Below are 27,247 nucleotides of genomic sequence, written 5' to 3'. Positions count from 1 at the left end.
TTTTATTTCGTTTCAGTGATATCGACAAACAAATGTTACATTCTAAAGACACTTTTTATGTATAATGCAGTAGCGTAGTCCAGGGGAAAGCGTCTGCAGGTTTTCACAGATGAAAAAAAATCTAGCGTGTCAGTTAAGATCTGTATATGCCCTACGTGTCTCTGATAAAATTCATGTTAATCTGACAGTTCGCGTGGTGGGGCTGGCCGTACGGATGGTGAAGAAATTTTTTTACGAGCGTGTCAGATTTTTAGAGGATATGTTTATTGGACCCATGAAGCAATTTTTCAAGAGACTGACAGTTCGAATAGAAGGTCACAACGGGCCTTTGAAAATGCAAAAAAAATCGTTACTTGTACATACTCGAGCTTCTCAGATTTTTATACAGATGGGTAATCTCGGTGTTGCAGACGTGTTGACCTATTAATCTGACACTAATTAATTTTAATCTAACAGTTTGAAATATTTGAAGAATTTTTCGAAAATATCTCCCTTCCTGTACTTCTGATCGTTTCTGTAGTCATTATGAAAGTTGTAGATAATGAAATTCTATACAACTTTTGTCTTGAAGCAATTTTACATACTCTTAACCGTTTTTGAGTTAGAGGGCGATAAGGGAGATGAGCTTAGCCACACATGCGAAAGGCCAAGGTCACTATAGAATTCCAGTCTAATGTACATTCATCGCCATATATCTCATAAACGTTGAAGCGTTAAAAAAATGTTTCGGACGAAATTTGTAGAAAATGTTATGCTCCGCAACTTTTATAACGAATGCGAAAACAATTTGAAGCGCAGGAGAGGAGATAATTCCAAAAAACTTTGTTACCTTTATTTTTATTGCTTCGGCTTGCTGAAACTTCCAGATTGGATTTTTTCTGTTATTCTTGAATCATTGGCTTCAAATTAAGATAATTACGGTTTTGGGGGTTCAAACCCCCACCGAAACTCAACCCTGGCTACGCTTATGCACGCTCGAATATGTACACTGATCGTTTTTTTTACTATTCTGACAGGCTGTCCTAGACAATTCCCCCTAATACAGATCTAATTTTTGGTAGAGGTACTTTACAAGGTCCAAGTTATATCCCTTCACATTAATGTGACACGCTCGAGTAAATCCCGAATTTCCCTCTTGGACTCCCCAACTATAGATATGTAAAAACTTTGAAAGGATTACTGTGCTCAATTTCGTGAAAAATCCATTAGTGGAAACCGTTTCAAATTTTGATATTTTGTCGATTTCGAAAATGTCTGAAAACGATAAAAACTTTTTACGAGCACTTTTTGACTGGAAATAAGACACTTCATTCACTTTATTCGCTTTATTTCAATCTTTTCAACTAAGGGTGGATAAAAAAACATCTTCATTTTCCTTAAAACTCTGGTGCGCTACTCGATAAATTTTACGGTCAAATAATTTTTTATATCACTTGAAAAAAAAAAATACATACCATACATTCAGGATCAAGAATATATGTTCCATTAGGGAAATGAACCTTTGGACACTCCGACCATGGGAGCTCCGATTGGAAACTTTGGGCAAAATAAAATAAGCACCAGGCTATGATGGTGTTGTAGTACAAGGCAACATTGAAAGATACCACAGCACTGCTAATACCAATTCCTGGAAATAAAAGATGAGAATTACTATACAGCATAATTTAGTAGTCCAGAAAGTAAACAAATAGTATGAAGCTGGCCTTTTTATGGTATCTAACTAACTTATACCTAAACATAAACATAAACATAACTTTATTCTCATAATCAGTGTACAAAACAAAGGAAGAGAGAAAGCGTCAAGAATACAAATTCGAGAAATCACTGAAAGGGATATTCCATAAATTCCTTGATTGAATATGGTTCAACCATCACAATGAGCTGTTACTTCAGTTCTGAATTTTTTTAGATCTGACAATATGACAATTTTTTTCGGAAGTATATTGAAAATCGTTATGCACATATATTTTGTGTTTTTTTCAGTAAGTGCCAAGGAATGCCTCAGAAAGTGATATGGATCTATGCGCCTTGTATTGTTTTTATTTGAGAAATCTTCAAAATATTCAGGATGTTTTTTTACAAATAGTAGACATTCCAGTATATACAGACCTGGAAGAGTGAGCATAGAATTGTCTCTGAAATGACCTCTACAAGATTTATGACCTCTACTATATTTTAAACCTAGTATTGCCCTTAAGGCGTATTTTTGTAATATAAACAATCTATTCAACTCGCTGCTTCCACCCCATATAACCAGTCCGTACCTAAGAACTGAAATAAAATTTGAGTAGTAAACAACCTTCAGTAGTTCCACGACCACTCTAGGTCTAAATGCAGAAACCTCTTCCTGTGATGACCAACGTTTTGCAAATATCATTTTTGCATCATCAGGGTTCTAGAAACAATTTGAGGTATCAGACGTATAACAACAGAAACACAAAGATATGTTTCGAGAGATCTGCTGATGCAAAAATAAAATTTGCGAAACGTGGGCCATTACAGAAATTGGTTTCTACATTTAGGTATACATTTACAGATCCCATTGAAAAATCCCAGCTTCATATTGTTATTTTCATGAAAACTTTGTACATTAAGCAATCAATTTTTCAGATTAGTCGGGAGAGGTACAGGTTCGTGTCCAACTGAACATAGATTTATTATTTTCTTTATACATATTTGCCCACATAAAGTAAGTATGTGTTTCAATTTGAAAAACGGAAGTAGATACAAATATCGCAAGAAAAATTTAACAAGAATTACGAACGAAAATCTAACAATGTACACTGAACCGAAATCTAAGAATGATCGAGTTCAAGGAATGATTTCCTTGCATAACCTTCCATGAGAAAAGTAACAAAATTTGGACGATAGTCTTTCTAGAATCCCCACTGAGATTTCAAGCTACGGTTTATCGATTCAGAGAATAAATTCATTATTTTTTAATGGATCGATATTTTTCCAAATACCTACTGAAAAAATGCATGTTCGAGTGCCTATAACCTATAACGAAGATAGTCAAACCAAAATTGTGAGTTGTTTTGTATATGTTACCGGCAATGTGTATAATTCAGGCAATGCCCAGGCAACGTATGGAATTCCTAGGTCTTCTACTCTTCTAGGCAATGTATGAAATAATACGAATGTGTTTGTCCATTTCCTACTTTACCTAGGCATTGTATACATCAATTCCTAGGTATTATACAGTACTACGTATTTATAAGTAGTATTATACATACTTCTTTTAGAGTGGCCAAAAAATGTCGTTCGAAATTAAACTAAATGAGATATTTTTACTGAAAAGAAAACATGTGCATAATTATTAATTTTTCATCGATAAAACCACTGGAAAAATAGAACTATAAGTTTGTTCACTTCAGACTAGTGATATTCATCTCCTTACCACGCCCGCAATAGAGGAGTTTTTTCTGCACACAGACTCTATTATCTTGTAGCAAATTCATTGCCCTTTCCGAATATGTGGTCAAATTTGATGAGGCTGCAAGGAAAACTGAAAAATGATTGAGTTTACGAAAAAACTTGAAATATTTCGTGAAATCGAGAAATGTTAAATTGAACAATAACAGTCGACATTTCGACCATATGTTATATGACATTTTTTGTTGCAAATCACTCGTATCACTTCCCTTGAAGTTTGGCCACTTTAAAAGTAGACACCCTGTATAAAATAATGGAAAAAAAATCTTTATGTCTGCTCCAATTTTTTTCTTTATTTGAAACGCTACATATGTTTCGACCCTCAAAAACATAGGGTCATCTTCAGGCATCTGCAGACAAATATAAAGAAAACAGCCATCAAACAACAATAGATGTTTTCATACATCTTTATATTGGTCTGCAGATGCCTGAAATTGACAGTCTAGTCTAGGGTCATCTTCAGGCATCTGCAGACAAATATAAAGATGTATGAAAACAGCCATCAAACAACAATAGATGTTTTCATTCATCTTTAAATTTGTCTGCAGATGCCTGAAGATGACCCTAGACTGGACTGTCAATTTCAGGCATCTGCAGACAAATATGAAGATGTATGAAAACATCTATTGTTGTTTGATGGCTGTTTTCTTTATATTTGTCTGCAGATGCCTGAAGATGACCCTATTTTTGTGTGAAATAATTCCCTCCTCTATTTCGAATTATTGGCAGGATTTTGTTTTTTAAATGTGAACTATTATTAAATTTGTCATGTGTGAATTGGAAGATTTCAAAAATATACAGGGTATCTGTAAACAAATGCGAAGGACTTAGGGAGATGATTCATCGATGAAAATAAGCAGGGGTAGTTCCTATAAATTTTTTTCGCAATCCACCTCTCCCTCCCAAGATACAGCCTTTGGAAGGTGATGACGAATTGACAGTCTAGTCTAGGGTCATCTTCAGGCATCTGCAGACAAATATAAAGAAAACAGCCATCAAACAACAATAGATGTTTTCATACATCTTTATATTTGTCTGCAGATGCCTGAAATTATATTTGTCCAAGAAATATTTGCATCTCTGAAGAGAGAAATTACGCCTCCTCATTGGCTTCCTCACAGGATATTGTGGCCTCAGGATGCATATGATGAGAATGGGCTTATCAGAAACTGAGAAATCCAGTGTAGATTATGTGGGGATGAGGAGGAAACTCCAGTTCACCTGGTTACAGAATGCCTTGCCATTGCAAGCTTGCGCAAAGAATTTATTGGACGAGAAGATTATAGAAGGTATGAGGACTCAGCCTCCTTGAAGCCCTTGGAGTCCATTGGAGCTCTGGAGCTTTAGATGGCGCAGTTTTGAGAATGGCTGTGAGAGACCTTAAGGTCCCAGTGTAATGTAACCCCCTTTAACAAACTATAAACTTCTACTAATCGATGATTATCTAGCATTTCAAAAAATGACAAACATGCCACGCAATATTTTCCTGTCTAGACAGAAATCCTCCATGAATGCTAGAGATATATAATGGCACATGCAAACTGTGTGAAGACATAATAATAATAATAATCTTTATTTCCAATGAAATCAGTAACAGCAAAGCAATACAGATATCAAATGAAATAACGTCAAAATAAATTTATTTTACAATTTATATCTGAAAAATTCATCTAGGTTATAAGGTTCCACCCTCATCAACAACTGTTTCATCTTAGCTTTAAATTGTCTGACATTATCTATGATTTTAATGTTTTCAGGTAGATGATTGAAAACTCTAATACAATTGTAAGCTGGGTGCTTCTCACTTAATGTTAACCTATGAATAGGGTAATTAATATTTAAAGTTCTTGTATTATGCTGATGATTGGTACAATCTTTCATGAACTTCTCTTTGTTTTTATGTAGGAACATCAGACACTCAAACAGATAGAGACCGCATACTGTAAATATATGGTTCTGCCTGAATAGATTTCTACAGGATTCTTTATATTTCATGTTGAAAATTACCCTGAGAATTCTTTTCTGAATTATAAACATTTCTTCTAAATTTTGTGGGGTGCCCCAAAAAATTATTCCGTATCTTATTGCTGATTCGAAGTTTGCATGGTATAATGTTCTAATTGATTTCATGTTCAAGTATTTTTTTGTTATCCTAATAGCAAAGCTTATTCTATTTACTTTCTGACTGAGATATTCAATATGCTTCCTGAAATTTAGAAAAGAGTCAAGAAAAATACCTAAAAATTTTGTATCTTCTGTTATGCTAATGGTGTCATCATTTAATTTAATTTCCCTTGGCTTTATTTTATTACATCTGGCTGTACTAAATGTGATTAGCTTAGTTTTTTCAGTGTTCAAAACCAATTGATTTGAATCAAACCAGTTTTTAGCCCTAACGAAAAAATCAGAACCTGCCTCAATCAAATCCTTTTCTTCTTCAGCTCCTGTTAGTAAGTTTGTGTCATCTACGAAGTTGACCAACCATTCATATTCATCTTTCACAATATCCTCTAAGTCGTTCAGGTACACCAGAAATAACAGAGGTGCCAATACACTTCCTTGTACAATTCCTACTTTGTTTGTTAAAACTGATGATGTTATCGTTTTACCTCCCTTGGTTATTTTCACTTTATGTTTCCTATCGCATAAGTATGATCCTATCCAACTGAGAGTTTGACCCCTTATTCCATTATCTTGTAGTTTCTTCAATAATTGTTCCTGATTTATTGAGTCATATGCTTTAGAAAGGTCCAAAAAGATTGCTAAAGCTAGCTTGTTTTTCTCAATTAAATCTACTATTGCCTTTGTGAAATCGAATATCGCTGTTAGAACTGATCTACCTCTTAAATAGCCATGTTGTGTTTTTGAAAAGAAATTACATTCATTAAGGAAGGTAATGAGTCTCATGCTCATTGCAAGCTCAAAAATCTTTGAGAAACTTGGCAAAATGCTGATCGGCCTATAATTTCCTAGTTCTTTTGGATCTCCTTTCTTAAATGCTGGCTTAATGATAGCTATCTTTAGCTGCTCTGGAAACATACCTTGTTTGAAAGATAAGTTGATGAGGTATGATAACTGGAGGTTTATGGATGGTATTGACATTTTAACAATGTTTATTGGTATCTCGTCAACTCCACTTGTGTACTTGTTTTTCAATAGTTTTCCAAGTTCCAATATTTCATTGGGGGTGGTTGGTCTTAGATACATCGATTTATTTCGGTTTCTTATTCTATCATTGGTGTTTCCTTGCAATGTGTCAGTTGGTTGGTTATTGAAATGATTATTGAATTTTTCTGCTATTTCCTTCGGATCCCCTTCAATGTGACAATCCTCATGATGCACCTGATTACCTCTTAACTCCTTGCATATTTTCCACATTGTCTTGCTCTTATTATCAGAGTTTTCTATACGTCTTTCGAACATCTCCGACTTGCTTTTGATGATAAGGTTATCATATTCCTTTTTGGTGTCATTATACATTTTTCTGTAGCTTGAATTGTGTGTGCATAATACTAATAAGGCGTCCAACCGCTTCTTACAACTTTGGATATCATAGTTCTGTGGTATTTGTGTACTATTGCTCTCAATGATATGCTTTACAGGGAAACATTCATTGAATATTAACTGGAACATTGTCAAGAAGGCGGACCACTTTGCATTAATATCTTTACTCTCATTGTATACGAATGACCAGTCTTGTTCTTGTATCCTCTGATTAAAGTCTGATTTTGCTTTTTCGGTAAAAAATCTACATTCTTTCTTGTTGGATTCAGGATGGTCCAAATTATCAATTGATATCATTTGAGCATTATGAATAGATATATGCATGTCTAGTGTTTCAGTTTCCCATGTTAATAAATTTGTGAAGATGTTATCAATGCATGATCTTGACTGGCTTGATATTCTGGTGTGCTCATTGATTGTTTGCACCAAATTGAAGGAATTCAGCAGAGTTATTAATTTTGCTTTGGTTCTATTGTCTTCTTTCATTTCAATGTTGAAATCACCAGCTATAATGATTGCTTTATTATCTTCAAATATTTTCAACAGCAATTCTTCCATTTTATCAAAAAATACATCCAACGAGCCTGCTGGGGGTCTGTATACGGAAACAACTATAATTTGTTTGGAACCCATCAAACATTCAACTGCCGCCGATTCAAAGTTGCCTTCTACAGGTAACTTGCTGACTTTGTTTATTTGTTTTGTCTTTGTTTTTATGTCAACAAAGATTGCTGCTCCTCCATATCCATTTGGTCTACAATATTTGGCTACAAGTTTGAAGTTTTTTATAGAGATGGTTTCTAATTGGTCATATGTTTGCCAATGCTCAGTCAGACATAGTATTTTACAATTTTTGGTGACAATACCTGTTTCTAGTCGATCTATAGCATTACGAATTGACTGTACGTTCTGGTGGATTCTGGTGGACATATCGCACTCGTAGCAAGACGTGAGAAATAACACGATGATATATTGTCACATTTATCATCGTGGTTTACTAAGATTTTCTACGTTTCTTGCACATATGCAACCTGAATTGCGACATGAGCTGATATGAGAAAGATTTATTTTTTGTAATATCTTTTATTTTCTGTTGGAAATGTAGGGAAACTCTTGTTTTGACATATTTTCAGCTTGCTTCTCCATTTCAGAAGGAGGAATATATATAACTGTCGAAAAACGTTGGGATTCCTTCATTAGGAAGAGAATCCCACAAACACATATTTCAACTATACTCCATTCACTTTCATTTAAGCACTCGGTTGGCCATGAAATAATTTTCTCAAGTTTTTGTAACTAGAACGGCGTAAAGTTGGCACTCATGAAATGTCGTTAATGTCATAACGCCGTTGCCACATTTAATATGAAAGATTATAGAGTAGACTGATAGGAAACGCCCTCATATTTCTAGTACTGAAAACCGACTACATTTTGATCAGTGAAAACACATTTGACAATGAGATGGCGCTGAGAACGTACTGTCAATACAGAAAAACTCTTTGATAACAGTTTACTGTTTAATAATTGAAGGGCGCGAAATTCGAATTCTATTCTTTGTATTGACTTTCCTATTCAACACTTTTGAGACCAGAAAACAAACATCCTAAGCGACAAAACAAGAGTATAGTTTTGTTTTGTGACCAGGATGTTAGTTTTCATCTGAAAATTGTTTAGAATCAATTGATATCAATGAAATACGCTGTTGGATGTGCTATATATTTTTATTTGCAATTCAAGGTTATGAAGAGCAAATAGAGCTTTGAATAGGACATAAAAGTAAATGAGTAAATGGTGATCTGCTATACGTCAAAGGTGTTATTTCTGTGAAATACATTATTTTGAATCAACAAACTTAGTTGAATTTGAACTATTTATATCTTAAATTAATGTGTATAAACTAATATTCAATATACCGTCATCACATTCACATTTCAAGAATTTCTTCACATTTTACTTCCAGAATTTTCAGAACAATTAGAAAACCTTACCGAGGTACCTATACAAGACCCATTTGTTAGTCCGTCAGTAAGGTTTCTAAATGATTTCTTCATGATACGTTTTCCTTATGACACAATATATAAATTGATTAATGAATGAACAAATCCCTCACAGCAGGTTTCATAAAACTGACTTTTCAAACAACAATTTGACAGTCATTCGATTTTTCCAAATCGAAATCAGTGATACGACATTGTTATAAAATACGTAATTACTGAGACTTTTACGTAAAACGAACATAGCGCTGATTGCTGATTTAAAACCCAAAAATGTTTTGTCAAGCGTCATAATCTCACATTTTCGTACTAAACAGAGTGGAATGTGGGGTACAATAAAAGTTAATAGAGTATATAGTATATATGAGTTCAAAGTAGGGTGGCTTTGATATCAATATTTTATCAAGATTATAAAGATTCATTTCATGATGCAAGTAGAATGATTTTTTCATCATTAAAAATTATGAAAAATAAGATAAGATCTTCTACAATCTCCGTCCAGGATTTTCTCGACCATGACTGAAGCTGACTAGATGAAATACTCTACAAGGAGCAAGTACGACCTGACAAAGCCCTTCCCAGCCTTGGGCGCTTACACTGTGTTGAAAATTGAGTAATAAATAAATCATCAAATTATTCCCGAAATTGTTAAAGATAGGCCCATAAATCATTATCTTCATAATGAAATAACAGTATGGTACAAGTTATAACTCTCCAGCTATATACTTCAATGAGAAGAATATAAGTGTTATTATATAAGTGAAAGTTTGGGGCAAACCCACATCAAGGGGCAGAAATCATCATTTTCAATTAACGAAGAAAAAGTAGAAACTTAAAGAAAAGAAGGGAGGAAATAAGGAAAAAGTTTTCGCACTTTAATATTTGGTTCGAGTACTCACCTCCTAAATATGGGGAAACCTGGCTCCATACACCAATGGCTCCTTTTCGTAATCTTTGCCCTATTGCTAATTCCAAGTAGAAAATTGGAATACCTTCGATGGCCAGCATGATAAAGTAAGGAATAAGAAACGCTCCACCGCCGTTTTTCTGTGCCAAATACGGAAATCTCCAAACGTTTCCCAAACCAACTGCGTATCCAATCGTAGCCAATAAAAAAGTCAGTTTACTATCCCAAGAATCCCTTTCGTCTTCCCCTCCTTCAGGTTTGAATATCGCCTTGCCGTCAATTGATGGTCTCTTGCTACTAAGCAGTGGAGTGGATTTTATCTTAGTGTTGGGACTAGTGTCTTCAAATGCCATGTTTGTGGCGCCATAAGCAGGTCCGGTATTTCCGTTCTCAACGACCAAACGACCCCGCATTTCCTTCAGTTCCAGCCGATCCAGTGAACGCTGAACATGAAGATCACGCGAACTTTGCCGTCGAACCAAATGAGCTGTGTTGGCCATCTCGATATGTTTAAGCTTGAAGTTTGGATGATGATATGTCTACCTCTTAGTATATGGCATGTTGAAATCTTCTTTCTGTAAATAATAATAAATTTTCTTTCAGATTATCATACTTAAATTAGTAATTCCTAGTGTGTTTGCGAATGAAAAAGACAATATTGAATGAAGAAAGACACTTTGTTTCTATGTTTTGAAAGGACCTAAATACTCAACGTAAAATAAAACTTCATTACTATGCATTATTAAGGCTGATTCATGCTAGACCGTGTCGTAGCCGGGCCGGGACCGACTCCGGGCCGTTGCAACCGGGTCGCCACTCTGAAAACACGGGCACGGCACGTGTGCCAACCGGTGTAGTGTGGATGGGTCAATTGAAATTGCTCATATAATTCTTTTACCGTGTCCCGTCCGGGTCCCGGCTCGGACCCGACACGGTCTAGCATGAATCAGCCTTAAATTCTAATTATAAGACTTGAAGTGAATAATAGCATGTTATGTGTCAATAATTTAATATTCTTTCATAGCGAAATAAATATATGTACTATGTACTTGAACACTGATCCCTTGTACTTTCCATGCAAATAAATAAATAAGGTATCCCTTCAATCAGTATATCAATATAAATGTTAATTGTGTTCATCAAATATTTTCCGAAGTAAATTCACATTATAAAAAAATATAATTACTGAGACTTTTACGTAGACCGGACCAATGGCGTCACTAGGGGGGGAGGTAATGGTGGTAATTACCCACCCCCAGGATAATACTCACCTAAAAATTTTTAAACATTTTTCTCACCCAATTATATTTACACAATTTTTTTTTCAATTCTGCGTACATTAATAATTTGAAAGAACAAAGGTTATCAGTCTTTGAAAACTATATATTTAAAACTATTCACTCAGCGACGTTTCGAGAATATTTCTTCTCTTCTTCAGGCTGAAATTACAACATTGGTATTGTAACCAGTCCAACCCTTGGGGTCGGATCTTCCGAGAAGGATCGCGGCCGCTTTATCTGGAACGACCGCAAAGCCACGGGAAGAAAACCTCGAAGTTGATGGAGAAGAGGTTGAATGGGAAAATGAAGCAACATACCTAGGAGTGCAGCTTGACAGAGGACCAACATGGAAAAACCACATCAAATGTGCAGTTGATAAAACAAAAGTCGCAATGAGTAGACTTTATCCACTCATAGGCAGAAGAAGTCATATGAATAAGAACATCAAGTTGACGATGATTAAAACTATCGCGCGACCACAACCTACATATGGATCGGAGGCATGGGGCTTCGCAGCCAAGACCCATATCAAGAGAATACAGGCAACTGAAAATAAACTCCTTAGAATGGCGATGAATGTACCCTAGTTTGTTAGGAACAAACAAATCTACAAGGACTTGGAATGGAAACCAGTTACAGAATTCATGAAGAGAAAGGCGGAAAGGATATTTGACAATGCCAAACAACATCCAAATGGGGAACTACGAAGATTAGTCGACTACGATCCAACAGAAAAAGCTAGAAGGTCAAGAACCTACCACCGAAGACCGAGAGATCAGTTAAGGATTTAAAGTAACCAAAGAAGAGCTTAACCTATTAAAGATATAGACAGCATACAACTCCAGGGTCCAAAAACCATAAGAGTCAACTGGTTAATAGGCAAAATGCCCGGAACCTATGAAGAAGCAGTTAAGAGTTTTTAGTGGGTCTCGAGCTCAGGAGAGTGAGAATCCCCACACTTGTTCCCCCTCAGGAGAGGGTGTATTCGTCTGTCTTGCAGATTTTTCCCCTGCTACACCAAAAAAAAAAGGTAATCAATTACAGTTATAGTTCATAGTGCAAGCGACGAACAAGTGAAAATAAATACGAGTGTAAATAAATAGTAGTAACATAGTTTGTTATATAAGTATAAGTGCAAATAAATAATTTTAATCAGACGGACGTTTTAATTAAGCGAAGAAAACGTTACAGTATAAACAGTATATAAATCTAAATATTCGGACAATACAATAAATAATTACAAGAAACCAGCAGAGTGACAAATAAATGAAAAACGCCAAATTACAGATGAAATCACTGAAATTATATAGACAAACAACAATGATAAAAAATATTCGAACGAAAAGTCCACCAACTCACTTTATGGATAATTCATTAAAAATCATTAGAGAAAATATATATTTGGAACTATATTTGTGATTGTCAATTGCAGCAGTTGCCTTGCCGCGCTGCGCTATTTGGTGGATAGTAATACATATTTGCACCCGACAAATCCACGCGTTTTTAGAATTAGAGAAACTCTGATAGTCACTCTTGCACTTGCACATACACCGAGATTTTTTTTTTTTTTTTGGTGTAGCAGGGGGAAAATCTGCAAACAGACGAACACACCCTCTCCTGAGGGGGAACAGTGTGGGGATTCTCACTCTCTGAGCTCGAGACACACTAAAAACCCTTAACTGCTTCTTCATAGGTTCCGGGCATTTTGCCTATTAACCAGTTGACTCTTATGGTTTCTGGACTCTCACACGATCGTAGTCGTGTTGATATTTGTATGCTGCCTATAGCTTTTATAGGTTAAGCTCTTCTTTGGTTACATTTAAATCCTTAACTGATCTCTGGGTCTTCGGTGGTAGGTTCTTGACCTTCTAGCTTCTTCCGTTGGATCGTAGTCGACTAATCTTCGTAGTTCCTCATTTGGATGTTGTTTGGCTTTGTCGAATATCCTTTCCGCCTTTCTCTTCATAAATTCGGTAACTGGTTCCCATTCCAAGTCCTTGTAGATTTGTTTGTTCCTAACAAACCAGGGTACGTCCATCGCCATTCTAAGGAGTTTATTCTCAGTGGCCTGTATTTTCTTGATGTGGGTCTTGGCTGCGAAGCCCCATGCCGCCGAACCATATGTGAGTTGTGGTCGCGCAATAGTTTTAATCATCGTCAATTTGATGTTCTTATTCATATGACTTCTTCTGCCTATGAGTGGATAAAGTTTACTCATTGCGGCTTTTGTTTTATCAACAGCACATTTGATGTGGTTTTTCCATGTAAGTCCTCTGTCAAGGGTCACTCCTAGGTATGTTGCTTCATTTTTCCATTCAACCTCTTCTCCATCAACTTCAAGGTTTTCTTCCATCCTCAATCTTCTCTTTTGCAGTAATATTGCTTGAGTCTTTCTTCCATTGATTTGGATTTTCCATTTGATGCACCATTTGAGTAATTCATCTATGGCTTCCTGCAGTCTCCGGTGTATGATCTCTGGGCGTCGATGTCTGAACGCTATTCCTGTGTCATCTGCGTACAAGGTGAGCATATTTCTAGCATTCTTCGGGATATCATAAACGTATATTACGTAAAGCAGAGGTCCAAGTACCGATCCTTGAGGCACTCCCGCTTCCAATTGTCTGGTTCGAGAGGTTGCTCCATCTATCTTCACATAAAAGTTTCTATTCCTCAGATAGTTCCTTATAATCTTGCATAGCTTGGTCGAATATCCTGCTTTTTTCATCTTGTAGATAAGGCCTTCGTGCCATACTCTATCAAAAGCTCTCTCGATATCCATCAGAACTAATCCTGTGGCCTGTTTGGTCTGCATTCCTTCGGTGACGTATTCTATGAGCCGTAGTAATTGGAGTTCAGTCGAATGTTCTCGTCGAAATCCAAATTGTTCGGATGGAATTATCTTCAACATTTCTGTTTCCTCATTCAGCCTTTTAGCGATAACCCTCTCGACGATTTTTCCTAGTGCTGATAGTAGGCTGATTGGTCTATAATTTTGAGGAAATTTCCGTTCCTTTCCAGGCTTGTTGAAAACTATCATTTCTGCAGTTTTCCATCTCTTTGGGTAGTATTCGGTCCTCATCACTCCGTTTGTTATATTCGTCAAGGCTGCTATTCCTTTTCTAGGCAATTTCTTCAACATATAATTCGTTATCCTATCTTCTCCCGGCGCTTTCCTGTTTTTCAATTTCATTATGATCTCTTTGATTTCTGTTGGTGAAGCCGGCTTTGGAATGGTTTCGGTTTCCGGTGGTTCCATCATCAGTTCTTCGTTTGCCTCCACTTCTTCTTCTAGATCTTCATTGTCATCATCATTTCTGTAATTTATTCTGGCTTCTCTCTCAATTGAGTCGGCCAGTGCTTCGGCTTTCTCAAGTCTCGTATATACCATTCCGTTTGCTCCATGCAGTGGAGGTATAACTGTCCGTTCTCGTCGTAAGCGTTTTTGCATTTTCCAAGCCGAGTGATCTATTGTATTCAGTTCTCTTAATCTCTGGTGCCATCTGCTATTACGCAGTTCTGTTAAAGCATTTTTCAATATCTGGCTATGCTTATTCAGTTTCTTCTTGTCTTCTTCTCTTTTTGTTGTTCTGTAGATTTTTCTGAGTCTTCTGTTCTTTTTTATAAGTTCCTTTATATCCCTTGGCGTATCTCCGTGTGAATGTTTCGGAATTGGTTTCCTTATTCTCTTGGTGCTTTCTTCATAGGCTTCTTTTATTTGATTTTCCAATTTTTCAACTGCTTCATCTAATTCATCCTGGGTGTTTATTTGGGGAATTTCCGTGATTTTCTCCTGAAGTAAATTCTTATATTTCTCCCAGTCTGTGCGATCCTTGGTTTGTGTCTCTTCTTCGTTTCTTGGGCCATGTCCCACTATGAATTCTATGGGATTGTGGTCTGAAGTTCCGTCTTCTATTGTATCAATGCTGATTTCTTCAGTGATGTCTTTCATTACGACAATGTCCAGTACATCAGGTAGTCCATTTACTCTTGGTATGTAGGTCGGTATATCAGGTCCTATTACAACTGCATCAAGTTTTTCAGCATAAATCTTCAGTCTTCTCCCGTTGGTATTTTCCACTCTACTATTCCATTCCTGCGATTTGCAGTTAAGATCACCAATTATGATTTTAGGGTGTCTTCCTTCACATTCCTTCCATACACCGAGAACGATATAATGATGCATTGTTCAATAGACTTGCTTCTCAGAAAAGGAGAAAATTAAACCAATGCATGAGGACTTAGGACCTCCATAATCATTTCTATTAACGTTTCTTATACTTTGTACAGAAAAGGTTTTTATTACTTAGTTATTATTCCATATGCAAGGTGTAAATGACTGGTTGGCAAAAATTAAGGGGTTAATCCTTGTCATAACAAAGTGTTGGTCTGACAGAATTGAAATTGAGCAGACATTCTATGGGAGTGAGAAGAAAAAAAAAATTTTTTGGTGGTGTTTCCCTATAATATTTCAGCATGATATCCGTCTACTAGATAATTACAGCCCATACGGCTCTCAACAGCTTCCCTGTTGATAATTTTTTTCTCAAAACCGTTACTTTCAGAAAAAAAAATCACAGTAGACCTCGCATTTGATCAAAATGAATAAAAAGTAACCTCACATTTTCGTTCTAAACAAGTTGAATGTGTGCGCAGTGCATATATCTCGACTATGAATTGTATGAAATAGTGGTTCATTTGGGTGAAGCAAAGGCGCAGAATCGACAAATTAGTTTTTTCATAGGACTGCGCCGTGCTACGTTTCGTTTACTTTTTATATGCAATCAATCAAATATTAAATGTACTAGTTCTCTTGTAAATTTTTAGCCTCTGCCAGGTCCAAGTTCCGAGTCCGATAGTGTTAAACAATATTTTATTCGATCATGCGCATGTTAATCAAAATATATAATAAAAAATTTTAGGTTATCTTCGCTGCTCAGCTCTATAAGAACGTTAATTCACATTTTGCCTTACTGGGGAAAGTGTGCGCATATATTCATTATATGGGCATTAATTCAGTGAGGAATAAATGACAACTTTTTTGATTTTCTTGGTTGAAACTCGATAAACATTGTCCTATTTGTTCAGAAAAAATATGAAGAGCTACCAACAGAGGAATGTATCAAGTGTTGTGTTTACAAGGAATGGTGGCTCGAACAATAATACACTGCTTGTAAAAAGGCCCTCAGTAGACAACGAATTTTGCCCACCCTGTACAGCATTTCGCTATTATTCTAACATTTTGATGACATTATTTTGTAATTTGTTTTGATTGTGTGGTTCACTAACGTCCAGTTTCATAATCAAATTTTAAGACACTTTAAGCTTAAAGCTTCCTTTAGTGTCATTTTTAGTAGGGTTAAAGAAAGCTTTAAAATTAAAGTGACTTTAGGTTTGATTATGAAACCGGCCGTAAGCACTGCATTCACTTACCCCGTGAGGGTGCGCACGCTTACCCACAATACGGGGCATGTGAACGCATTCCGACTTTCACTATGAAATTTTTTTTTGCAGAAAAAAAAACATTTTTGTTTGTTTGCCTTTTCATGTTTTTTTATAGATTAGAAAATGCTCTATCTTATGAATATGTTTAAATTTTTCTAGCTTCCGCATATGATACAGGGCATGGTTTGAAAGGCAAAACTGCGCACAGTTGCATCCATATTCCTTAAACGGTAAACTAAACGACCATTTTGAAGATCCAAGATTCACATAGATGTTACAGAATAGGATATCTTCTAGCAATTCCCTTTATAAAAATAATACCCCACTATTATTATTATTACACCTCAGTGGCGGACGATAGCAGTCGTTTGCAGGCACGGAGTACAAGAATAGATGTGATGCTGTTGCAAAGACTTTACACCAAGGATTGGCAACAAAATACCAACTTCTAAGGTAAAAAAAGGTTCCTTACTACAATTACCATCGAGATACTGTATAACAGAAAATTTTCATCACAAGCTTTACTGGAATCGCACGGTTCTCACAGTGCGGAAAATTGCACACAATGATCTCATATTACTGAGAAAGAAATTAGAATAGAGAACTATTCATCGATTTGGGCATTTCCAATTATAACAACCTACTAGCTCGACACATCGAAAAGATTACGAAATACAGAGAACCCGAGAGAGATACGTATCTGGGGATAAAACAGTCTAGATGGATCAATCAGGCCCGGATGAAGAGAGAATTGACGGAAGAGTTCACTCCTCATTAAGAAGGGTAATGCAATTAATATCTACGCTTGCTCAGGACTGAGCTACTCCTTCGGTATCATCTCTTGGGCCACCTCCGATTAAGCAGAGATTAAAAATAAGAACAATGCTGACTAAACATTATAGTTTAAGATCCCACTGCAGAATTACTACGTTCATTACGTACATAGACAAACACACATTTTCACATACGTTTATGGATAGAAGAATATACTGATAACACCGCAGCCTGTCAAAAATGGCAAGTAATTTTAATTAAATTCATGTTAATCAATATTCCAAGAGAAATTTCGTTCACTCCGTTTTGAAATAAAATATCATCCACATCATAGCAATGCATGTAAAGAATACTAAAATCCATAGCTGCCGTAGCACACTCGGCCGCAACTACCTCGCAGCCAGGTGTAAGCAGGTAACATTTCGATGTATTTCTACGTTCATGACGTACACGGATGTTTTTGATATCAAATTAAAGCTAATTTTTTTTTAGAATAGCATGATGTATGGCTGCCTGTGAAAAAATGGCCGCAAGTTAGGTCTGCCATCTGTTAAAATAGCGAGATATCCGAAATAAAGTAAGAGAGTTAGACTCATTTCGCACCATCGGGTTCTTACCCGATGTTCCGAATTATATCTACTGATATTATGGGATCTTTCACACATGTTCCGGTTTAGTTTCGCACTGGAAAACAACCAGATTGCACTTCCGGCGGCGCTTATCGCCAAGAGATTCGAGAGCTTGATGTGCCGATGAATAATTTTTCATTCGGTTGTTTTCCGGTAAAAACCCGACGGTAAAAACCCGTGGTGTGAAAGGAATCTTAGGGTTCTCAACAGTGCATCTGAATTATTCGTATATTATAACCACGTGTTGGAGCTCGTTGTACACAATGCTGTTGATATTATTTATGTAATCACCCTTCGTCGGGCGCTATACGAATATTGAGAGTTCGGGCGCAATGCATATAATAGATTCTAATAAGAATAAGGTCCAAATAAATTAATATTGAAACATCAGAAGAATTTTTTAAAAAGATGATAAGTCTCACCAAAGTTCATTCCAAAAACACTGGACGATTTATCATGTTCAGCAAGATGTATTCGGCAAAAGAGAATGATGAAAAATTCATAAAAAAAATCAAAGGGTTTGTTTCAACCCACATTTTATCGTTTTGGAAGTCATTAAAACAAAAGGTGCTACGGACGATTTTCGTCAATTCGATATTGCTCAATGCTACTAAGTACCACTGTAATTTAAGTGCGGAGAATAAATGGTTGGCTTCTTCTGGATGGTGCCCTGAAACCAAAAAAAACTCTGATTGCGACGATGATAGTGACAACTGCGATTGTGAAAGCAGCGAGAAATCGGACTTGGACTAGAAAATGTAATACACTGATATAAAATATAACTTGATTCAAGAGACTGAATTTGAAGAAACACGAAAAAATATTCTTCAGATTTAATTACATTTGTACTTGATGAATAAATTATTTTTTATTAAAAAATAAATCTTTTAATACTTCAAGTTTTTTTCATAATATTCATTACGTAATTATAATTTTGTAAATGTTAAGTCGGCTGGCATCCACCATCCTCATCTAACAAGTGGCGTTGCGCGCCATCTCTTTCACTTTATTTCAGATATCTCGCTATTTTAACAGATGGCAGACCTAACTTGCGGCCATTTTTTCACAGGCAGCCATACATCATCATATCCGAAAAAAAATTAGCTTTAATTTGATATCAAAAACATCCTTGTACGTCATGAACGTAGAAATACATCGAAATGTTACCTGCTTACACCTGGCTGCGAGGTAGTTGCGGCCGAGTGTGCAACGGCAGCTATGGATTTTAGTATTCTTTACATGCATTGCTATGATGTGGATGATATTTTATTTCAAAACGGAGTGAACGAAATTTCTCTTGGAATATTTATTAACATTAATTTAATTAAATTTACTTGCGGCCACTTTTGACAGGCTGCGGTGTTATCAGTGTATTCTACTATCCATAAACGTATGTAAAAATGTGTGTTTGTCTCTGTACGTAATGAACGTAGTAATTCTGCAGCGGGATCTCGTACTATTATAAGAATTACCCTAAAAGCTCTAAAGAACGAACAGAACTACCACAGACAGAACTACCGGCACCTTGGGGGTCGAGGAATTGTTCCGAACAAGGCTGCTCCATCAGATCAAGTAGTTTGTAATGCTGATAATTCTTCTCCATCCGAGCTGCAACGGGAACATCAGAAATTGTCGAACAGTCTACAGAGAGCAAAATGCAGAAACTCTTATTAGCAAATCTTCACATGGGAGACACCAGAACGTGGTCAACCATGATTACGTCGACCTATCTGCGTCCAACTAATAATTGACTTCAACAGACAGAGGACTTCATCATTGCCATCCAAAATCAAGTGATTCCAACAAGGAACTATAAGGAATATTTCGCCAAAGAATACCTCAGTGGCGACGATAGCTGTCGTTCTGGCTGTGCGACACGTGAAACCATCCAGCAGATCAACGGAAGATGCCAGAAGTTCGCAGATATGGAGTACAAGAATAGATATGACATTTTTGTCAAGAATTCACAACAAGAATTGGCAATAAATAACCAAGTATGAATTAAAAAAAGGTTAATTATTACAACTACTATCCTGATTCGGTATTGGAAAATGATCATCACTGGCACTAAGAGGATTGCACGGTTCTCAAACACCAGATAATAACACAGAAGAGACCAAACCTCATATCACTGAAAAAAAGATGAGAATAGAGCACTATTCATCGACATGGCAATTCCAAATAACAAATTACTAGATTGCCACATAGAAAAGATTTCGACATATAGTGATCTGAAGAGAACTACCACCACCATGAGCCCTAAAACCAGGAAAGGGCTCCAACAGAGCTTAATCCTTTTGATATGTGAGATGTTCCTCTGGAGAGTAGTATGAAAACCACAAGGCTGAATCATAATAGTTTAGGACAGGTGAAGAGAGAAATAACAAACACCCGAACACTGACACAATCATTCAAATATTAATACAAAGAATAACATCTGGTCAGTAAGAAACTTTCAAAATTTTTCTTAAATTTATTATAATTAGAGATTTCATACTTTTTGGCTCATGATTATAAATTTTAATGGACTGGTATGAAGGGGAGGTTTATAACTTGGCAGTCTTATGTTTGGGGATATATAATTTTCCCTCACTTCTGTTATTACAATCATTAAAGCTAGATAATTTATTTAGATAGAATTAAATTCATTTTCCACAAACAAAGGTCTGTATTATTGGGGTCTTTTGAATATCATAAGGAGAATGCGTTTTTGCAATATAAAAGACCTACCAGCATCTGAATAGTTTCTCCATAGTAAAATGTTATACGACAGATAGCTGCATAACAGACTGTAACAGAGGTTCTTGAAAGAATCTGGGGATAGTAGATTTCTTACCCTACTTATTACTTAGTAGTAGCTGTTTAGTGCTTGATATAATGCATCGATATGAGTAGACCACAGATTATGGTGGATACCCAGAAATGTATAGCTCTCTTTGGATGGAATTTCATTGTTTATATTATGGAGAGTACAGAGAAGGAGAGCGATCGCTGCCTTGAGGTCATAGATTTTTTGTCCCTTAAAATATGTACCAATAGGGTAGTTCATGTTTTTGCCTATAGACGCGCTGGCCATCACGGGATGACGACATTTTTTGGTTTAAACTAGTTGAAGTTGGCTGAGTGAACTGTCTTCCTGGTGACAGATGATTCGAATCAGAGAGAATCAGAGTCTCTGATTAGAATCATAGACAAATAATCCCTGTAGACCGCCAACTAGCGGTGATTTTCTGGTTTCGGTTTTTTAGTTCGGCATACAAACGCCAGGATATAATTTTGCAGGTCGATCGTTGCTTTTCTCTCATATTTGATGTTTACAAGGAGGTTTCCATGGATGTTCACGTTTAAGGCCATTTTGATGTATATAAAATACATAGATTCAATCTATGATAAAATAGAAATTTCATCTTCTACAATTCCTGTCTGATGAATCGATGAAAAAAATTTAATATTTTTGGGATAAAAAACTTATGGGCTATTACCAACTTAAATTCGATTTTCCATAGCCACCCGAGATATTAATCATTCTTGAATGGACTATATAAAAGTAGAGGATTAAATATATAAATGAATGAGCTAGGTGAGTAATGTGAGTATTTATTAATAGTTGATAGTTCTTAGTTTATGCTCCTTCCGAAGTTGAAATTTCAAAGTGTTGGAAATATGAAGAATTCTTTTTGGAGTGTAATATTTTTAGGTACTAATACTGGATGTCAGAAACCATGCCACTGTGTAACAGATTCTAACCAAATGTTCCCGATTTCAACCAAATGTATCTGATTTCGACAAAATGTAACAGAAAGTGATGCCCTTCCACTTAATGTTACGAAAGTAACGCTTAGTGTTGCTGGGGTCTCATTAACTATTGTGATAAGGCTTTGAACAGCATAATTTTTCCGATTCTCGATTATTTGAGGATATGTTAATGAATTTGACTATTTTCTGCTATAACTACAGTGTTCGAAGAAATTTCCACCAATTATTATTGACAAAATTTGGATTGCTACACTTCTTCAACTATGCCTAGAGAAAATATTTAGTGAAAGTATATAAATTGACAATTTATCTGTCCAATGTTATATGCAACCCTGAATTTATTTTCATAATTATTTCACTTTTTTTCCATAATACATATTTCTGTACATTGTATCATTCTGGTAAATAAATCTTTCATTATACTGAATATGCTCTATTTCTTCACCCAAAATACGTTTTTTATGAATTCTAGAAGCATTTGTCGGGCTAATTCCATCATTTGTTTTCAATATACAATGATGAACATATTATGTGGGTATCATTTTTTGATCAGTGTTTTCTTTTGAATTTCATTGATTTCGTCATTTATTATGAATGAATAAAGCTGCTTACTTAGTCCCCTTTATAATGTGAATTGTATTTCATTGCATATAAATCAGAAAATTCATATTTATTATAGATTTGAAGAAACGTATTTGAAAAATCATCAGAAAAAACTACGATGACACATAACCTAAAATAAAATGAAGGTTGCTCATTTGAATCCCCACCCCTTATCGATAAACATATAGCGATCGCAGCGACTCCTGTCCTACGTTCCCCGTTTTCGGGGACACATTTTTAGTACGGCAATCGTTCTTCTTCTTCTCTTCTCTCCATAGTTTATATAGCGAAATGACAGCTTACGATTATTGTGACCCAATGTGAGGTAAATATACTTAGTTTTCTCTATGTTTATCATCAAATTATTTCCCTGACACCAGATGTCCAAAGGAAGCCCACCCAACATTTTCAGCTCCTCAAAAGATGTTACTGCCACTGAATCATCATCCGGTCTTTTATCAGCGGAGTTTCCCGACGGGCTAATAACTTGGAAAACTTTATCCGTAGATTAACGGAAATATCGTTAATGAAGACAAGAAACAAGCGCGGTACAAGGACAGAGACCTGTGGGTACACCCAGGTAAAAATCGTAGGAGACTTGAACTCGAATATGTCAATTCAATCGCGCTTCCGGTATCGCGAATAGCTTGCGACATACTCGTAACAAGTCACAACTAGTGGCGGCTTCATTTTGGCCGCCATTAGAACAGTTCGAGAGTGAGAGGGTTGAACGTGATTTTGGTGTTAGTAAGAAATAGAATAATTTTTGTTTGTTACACTACCTGAAAAGTTTAATAGGTACGTTGTTTCATTTAGTTTTATTGCTTTCATTGATTAATATTGTTTTACAACGATGAGCCTTTTTAATAATAGTTGTAAGTTTATACTTAGAATAGGAGTGCGGAAGACTTCACCAGTGGCGGCTCGTGGTCATGAGAGCTGAGGAGGCTAATAGTTTTCGAGGAGTGTTGGAACAAACTCTCATCAGTCAATAAAGTATACTTCTTCAACATAATGAAAAGTTGTCAGTTCTAAGATTAATTTCGAATGCAAGAGGATGCTATATGCTCCTTTTATAATACTTGTTATGCCTTTCGATAGATCGCGGTAAATTTTTCAATTCTGAAAACCCCGTTTTGAACCATGAAGTATATTCTGTTTGATGAGAAAATAGCAAAATAATTTTTCCCGTTTGATCGATCCAGTTAACCAATCACATTTATCGTACCAAACAACACTGAAACTTCTATTCTGACGCTTTCGGTAGACTTTAGTGTAATTAAATTTGGTGGAGGTCTTGTAAAGGTTTTAACAACGTGTACAGTTAATTCTCAATATTCAATTCCATTTTATTCTTTGATCCGTATCAGTACTTACCCCTAACGCCCTAACAAAACAACCTATCTTAACAAGAATATATCACAAATTTCCCGAAGTTCCAGTTCTCCACGAAGTCGTTACATTCAAATTGAAAATTGAAATCATAACAAATAACAACTACCGCCGGACAACGCCCCTACCTTCGGAGATCAAGCGAATATAGTCGAAGACGGCACGAAAGAATCAATGGAGAACAGGGGAGCTGAGCCTCCTCTAGTACATTTTACGGGCGAATATGGTACAGTAAGTCAGCTGAATTCTTGTTCGGTTAGTATGCGAGTCCAGAGAACGTATGCGTGAGTTACACTATCAACGGAGGCAGCAGGCCCAACAGCCTCCGTCCGAATAGGCAGTACTAGGAAATATTCACATTCGACGCGGCGGACGCGTACGCAGCCGGTGGATTGTATGATTGTTATGCTGGATTTTTATGAGCGGAGGACCGAAAAATGAACTAATTTTTATCTGAATATCTAGTTCAGGTGTTCGGAAAATTTATATAGAAATTACTTTCTGAAAATGAGGACATGCCCGAAGTGAATGTATTTTAGCTTTAAGCTTTATGAGGAGGCTTAGCCTCCCTTGCCTCCTCTGACGAGCCGCCCTTGGACTTCACCCATGCCATGGTCTGGAGACATAATCAGTGGCCCAAGTTTCCCGCACTTAGCTTAGATAATGGTGAAGAAAATTGAATAATTGAAATAAATATAAAAAAATATATAAAGGTTCAAAAAAGTAAAAAACATCTCGGAGTGACTCTAAAATAGAAAATATGTATTTCATAAGCTGACACATCTGATGATGAAAACCTTGACATGGACAATCGTTGGTCGTTGGAAATTGTTTTTTTTTTCAATGTTTTTCCTGATAAACAAACTTAATTCTCGCTCCCTGTTCAACTCTCCCATGGGTTAGGGAGACATGAGCCAATTTTCGGCTCGTAAAAAAAGAATTGCTGTACTCAAAATGTTCATCTCACCATCACTCTACTCTTATCTATCGTTACCTATTTGGGCATGGTATCTTCACGCAAAAAAATGAATTCATACCATTTACAGATACAACTTAAGTGGCTTCAAGTGAAAAGGGGTTTAACTCTCCCAGACTCCCCCTACTCTGCCGACAATGAAGTTCCAACCCTCCCATACATGGATAAATCCTAAGCTCTACTTGTCTATACATATAACTGACCGAACTTGAAGTTTTTCAGTTTGAAAATGTAGTAAATGCAACACCGAGTCATTGTTCTCAGTTGAAATAAATGTGAAAGAAAAGTAAAGAAATCTTTTCCCTCATTTCCTTATTATGATCTTCAACAAAGAAACAGACTACACCATTCAATATTCAAATATTTCCTTAAATGAACTCTAGCAAAATTGACACAAGTTAATTTCCAAGTCTGAAACCCGAAAACGATGCATTTTTCTGACAAAACTTTGGGAGCTGTTTCCTCACGATTCTCCAAGTTTTCCTACAAATTCCATGACAGGCCCAGATGGAGTTTCTGACTTCAATCATTCCAAATTTAACGTCTTTTATTGAATAGATGTGAAGCTAGAAACCCATGTAAAAAATAATCATGGAGTAAATTGCTTCAAAACCATCCTGAAATTCATATCTTGGCCTCTCATTAAAATTCCAATCAAAAACTAGTGAGTCGATTCAATACAACTCTGTCAGAGATTCGAAGCAGGAATTTTGAAGATTTGGAAAGTTATGTCGAATGAAAGTGAAATTAAAGATTTCAAAAGATTCCCTCAACTATGGTTGAAAATTGGCGACAGATGAATTAAAAATCTCCAAATCATCTTAGAGACCCCAGAAAAAAGAAAATTTTCATCAAGAATATATCATCTCTAGATGGCCATCCAGAAACATCTCACGTAACTTATCGTGCTGTGATACGAACCGTGCATCCTAAGTAGTTTTGAACTCTGAGAGATATGAACGGAGATTCAATTTTATCTTGATTGAATTTTAGGGATATACTCGTACGTCCCTGATTTTTTTGTATGAATTCGCATTATCATTTCCGATAATAAGCATATTCGTCCATTTACATCAACCATACGCCATCCCTCTCCTCCTTTTAAACTGCACATATACTATATGTCCAGGTTATGTATCGGTTATGTACGGCATTGTACCGTCAGAAAAAGTTTATTCCTCTGCAAAAAGGGGGTATAAGAGATGATGCAAATGAATTCTAGAATTTCATCACAAAAGATGTCACTTTGATCAGTGAAAAGGAAGAAATTCTGTTCCAATGAAAATGTCCTCTAATTTTTTATGTCAGCTAATTTTGTAAAAACTTTGAATACCTACCGCTAGACTAAGACGAAGAGACAGAATGTTTTGCTACTAAGAACTCTTATCAAAACTGAAATATCTGTAATTTTTTCTTTTGAAATTATGGTTATTGAAAGTTGAAAATGTACATATTTTTCAGAAACTTCATCATTTCTCCAGAACTATTTGCAAAAGCTAGCAAGAACTCCAGAAATCTGTCTAATTTATCGACCACCAGAACGGTTTTTAAAAAAAGACAGCATCGCTTCAAGTAGGCGCCACTAACTTGAATTATGAAAAGCTGAAATATAAATTCAAGATTTTTTCATAAGAATATTGCCATCTTTCGTATTCCGTGAGAAATAAGAAGGTTTTTGTCGCAAAATAGTCAAATCATGGTAACAAAATCGTTGTTAAAGTTGCTTTAATTTTCCAAATTAGAGCCCTAATTTTACAGCCTTAATTGAATTTTCATTGAAAAAGAATGCAGATGTGAGAATAACACCATTGTCCTAAAAGGCATATTATTTGGGATATTGAAAAGAAACAATTTTCTCGATAATTTTTCACTAACCATAGTTACCAATCAAATTACTTGATTTAGAGTCATGTGTCAAATTTCATCCAATCATCTATGGATTACAGCGATAATACCCGCCATGTGGTGTTTTCAGTTTGCTGTTTTCGACGAAGAGTATCATCAAGTTTTTGATTAAAAACTAATTGAACGTAAAACTGACAACTGGTTTAAAAATGTCGCGAAGATTTGGTAATGCAACTGAAGATGCAATTAATGATATTATATCTAGTACAAAAATCTATACCAAAAAATACTACCAAATCAAAAAAAATATGTATGGACAATGTAGGTCCTTTCGTTTGCATGAAAAGTGTAGCACTTTTCTACACTCGATGTTAGTATTCGTTTGCTGATTGGATTTACACCAGTGTAGAGGAGGTGTAGTTTATCTACACCTCCTTTTGAGTGTAGATAAATAAGAAAATAATATTTTCAGTAGCCTTTTCTTGAGACCAAATCGTTTCTGGAAATCTGAAAGTGACACATGGTTTGACAATATTCCGGTAGGCAAGAACACAATTAGTATGTGGATCAAATCATCCTCGCAGTGGTTTGGACACTAAGTGTAAAAAGATATCCAATCATTCGAACATATCAACAAGGAATTCCTGAACAGCAATTAATAAAAATAACCAGACATAGCCGCTTTAATTCAATAAAACCGTACTTAAATA

The 27,247-nt window shown here is 35.9% G+C and overlaps 1 protein-coding gene across 1 annotated transcript in view; it reads right to left on the bottom strand.

Annotated features, from left to right (window-relative positions):
• Window positions 1-27,247, bottom strand: part of LOC123316458 (sodium-dependent neutral amino acid transporter B(0)AT3) — a 70,273-nt gene that overhangs the window by 31,308 nt on the left and 11,718 nt on the right. Inside the window, exons 2-3 of the mRNA XM_044902535.1 lie at window positions 9,833-10,415; window positions 1,455-1,627 (exon numbers count right to left, since the gene is read on the bottom strand). Of these exons, the coding sequence (XP_044758470.1) occupies window positions 1,455-1,627; window positions 9,833-10,340 (681 nt within the window). The 5' untranslated portion in view covers window positions 10,341-10,415. The remainder of the gene's footprint in view (window positions 1-1,454; window positions 1,628-9,832; window positions 10,416-27,247) is intronic.

This window comes from Coccinella septempunctata, chromosome 1, assembly GCF_907165205.1.
Source record: "Coccinella septempunctata chromosome 1, icCocSept1.1, whole genome shotgun sequence".
Classification (NCBI taxonomy): Eukaryota; Metazoa; Arthropoda; class Insecta; order Coleoptera; family Coccinellidae; genus Coccinella; species Coccinella septempunctata.
This window is presented reverse-complemented; position numbering and strand designations above follow the sequence as displayed.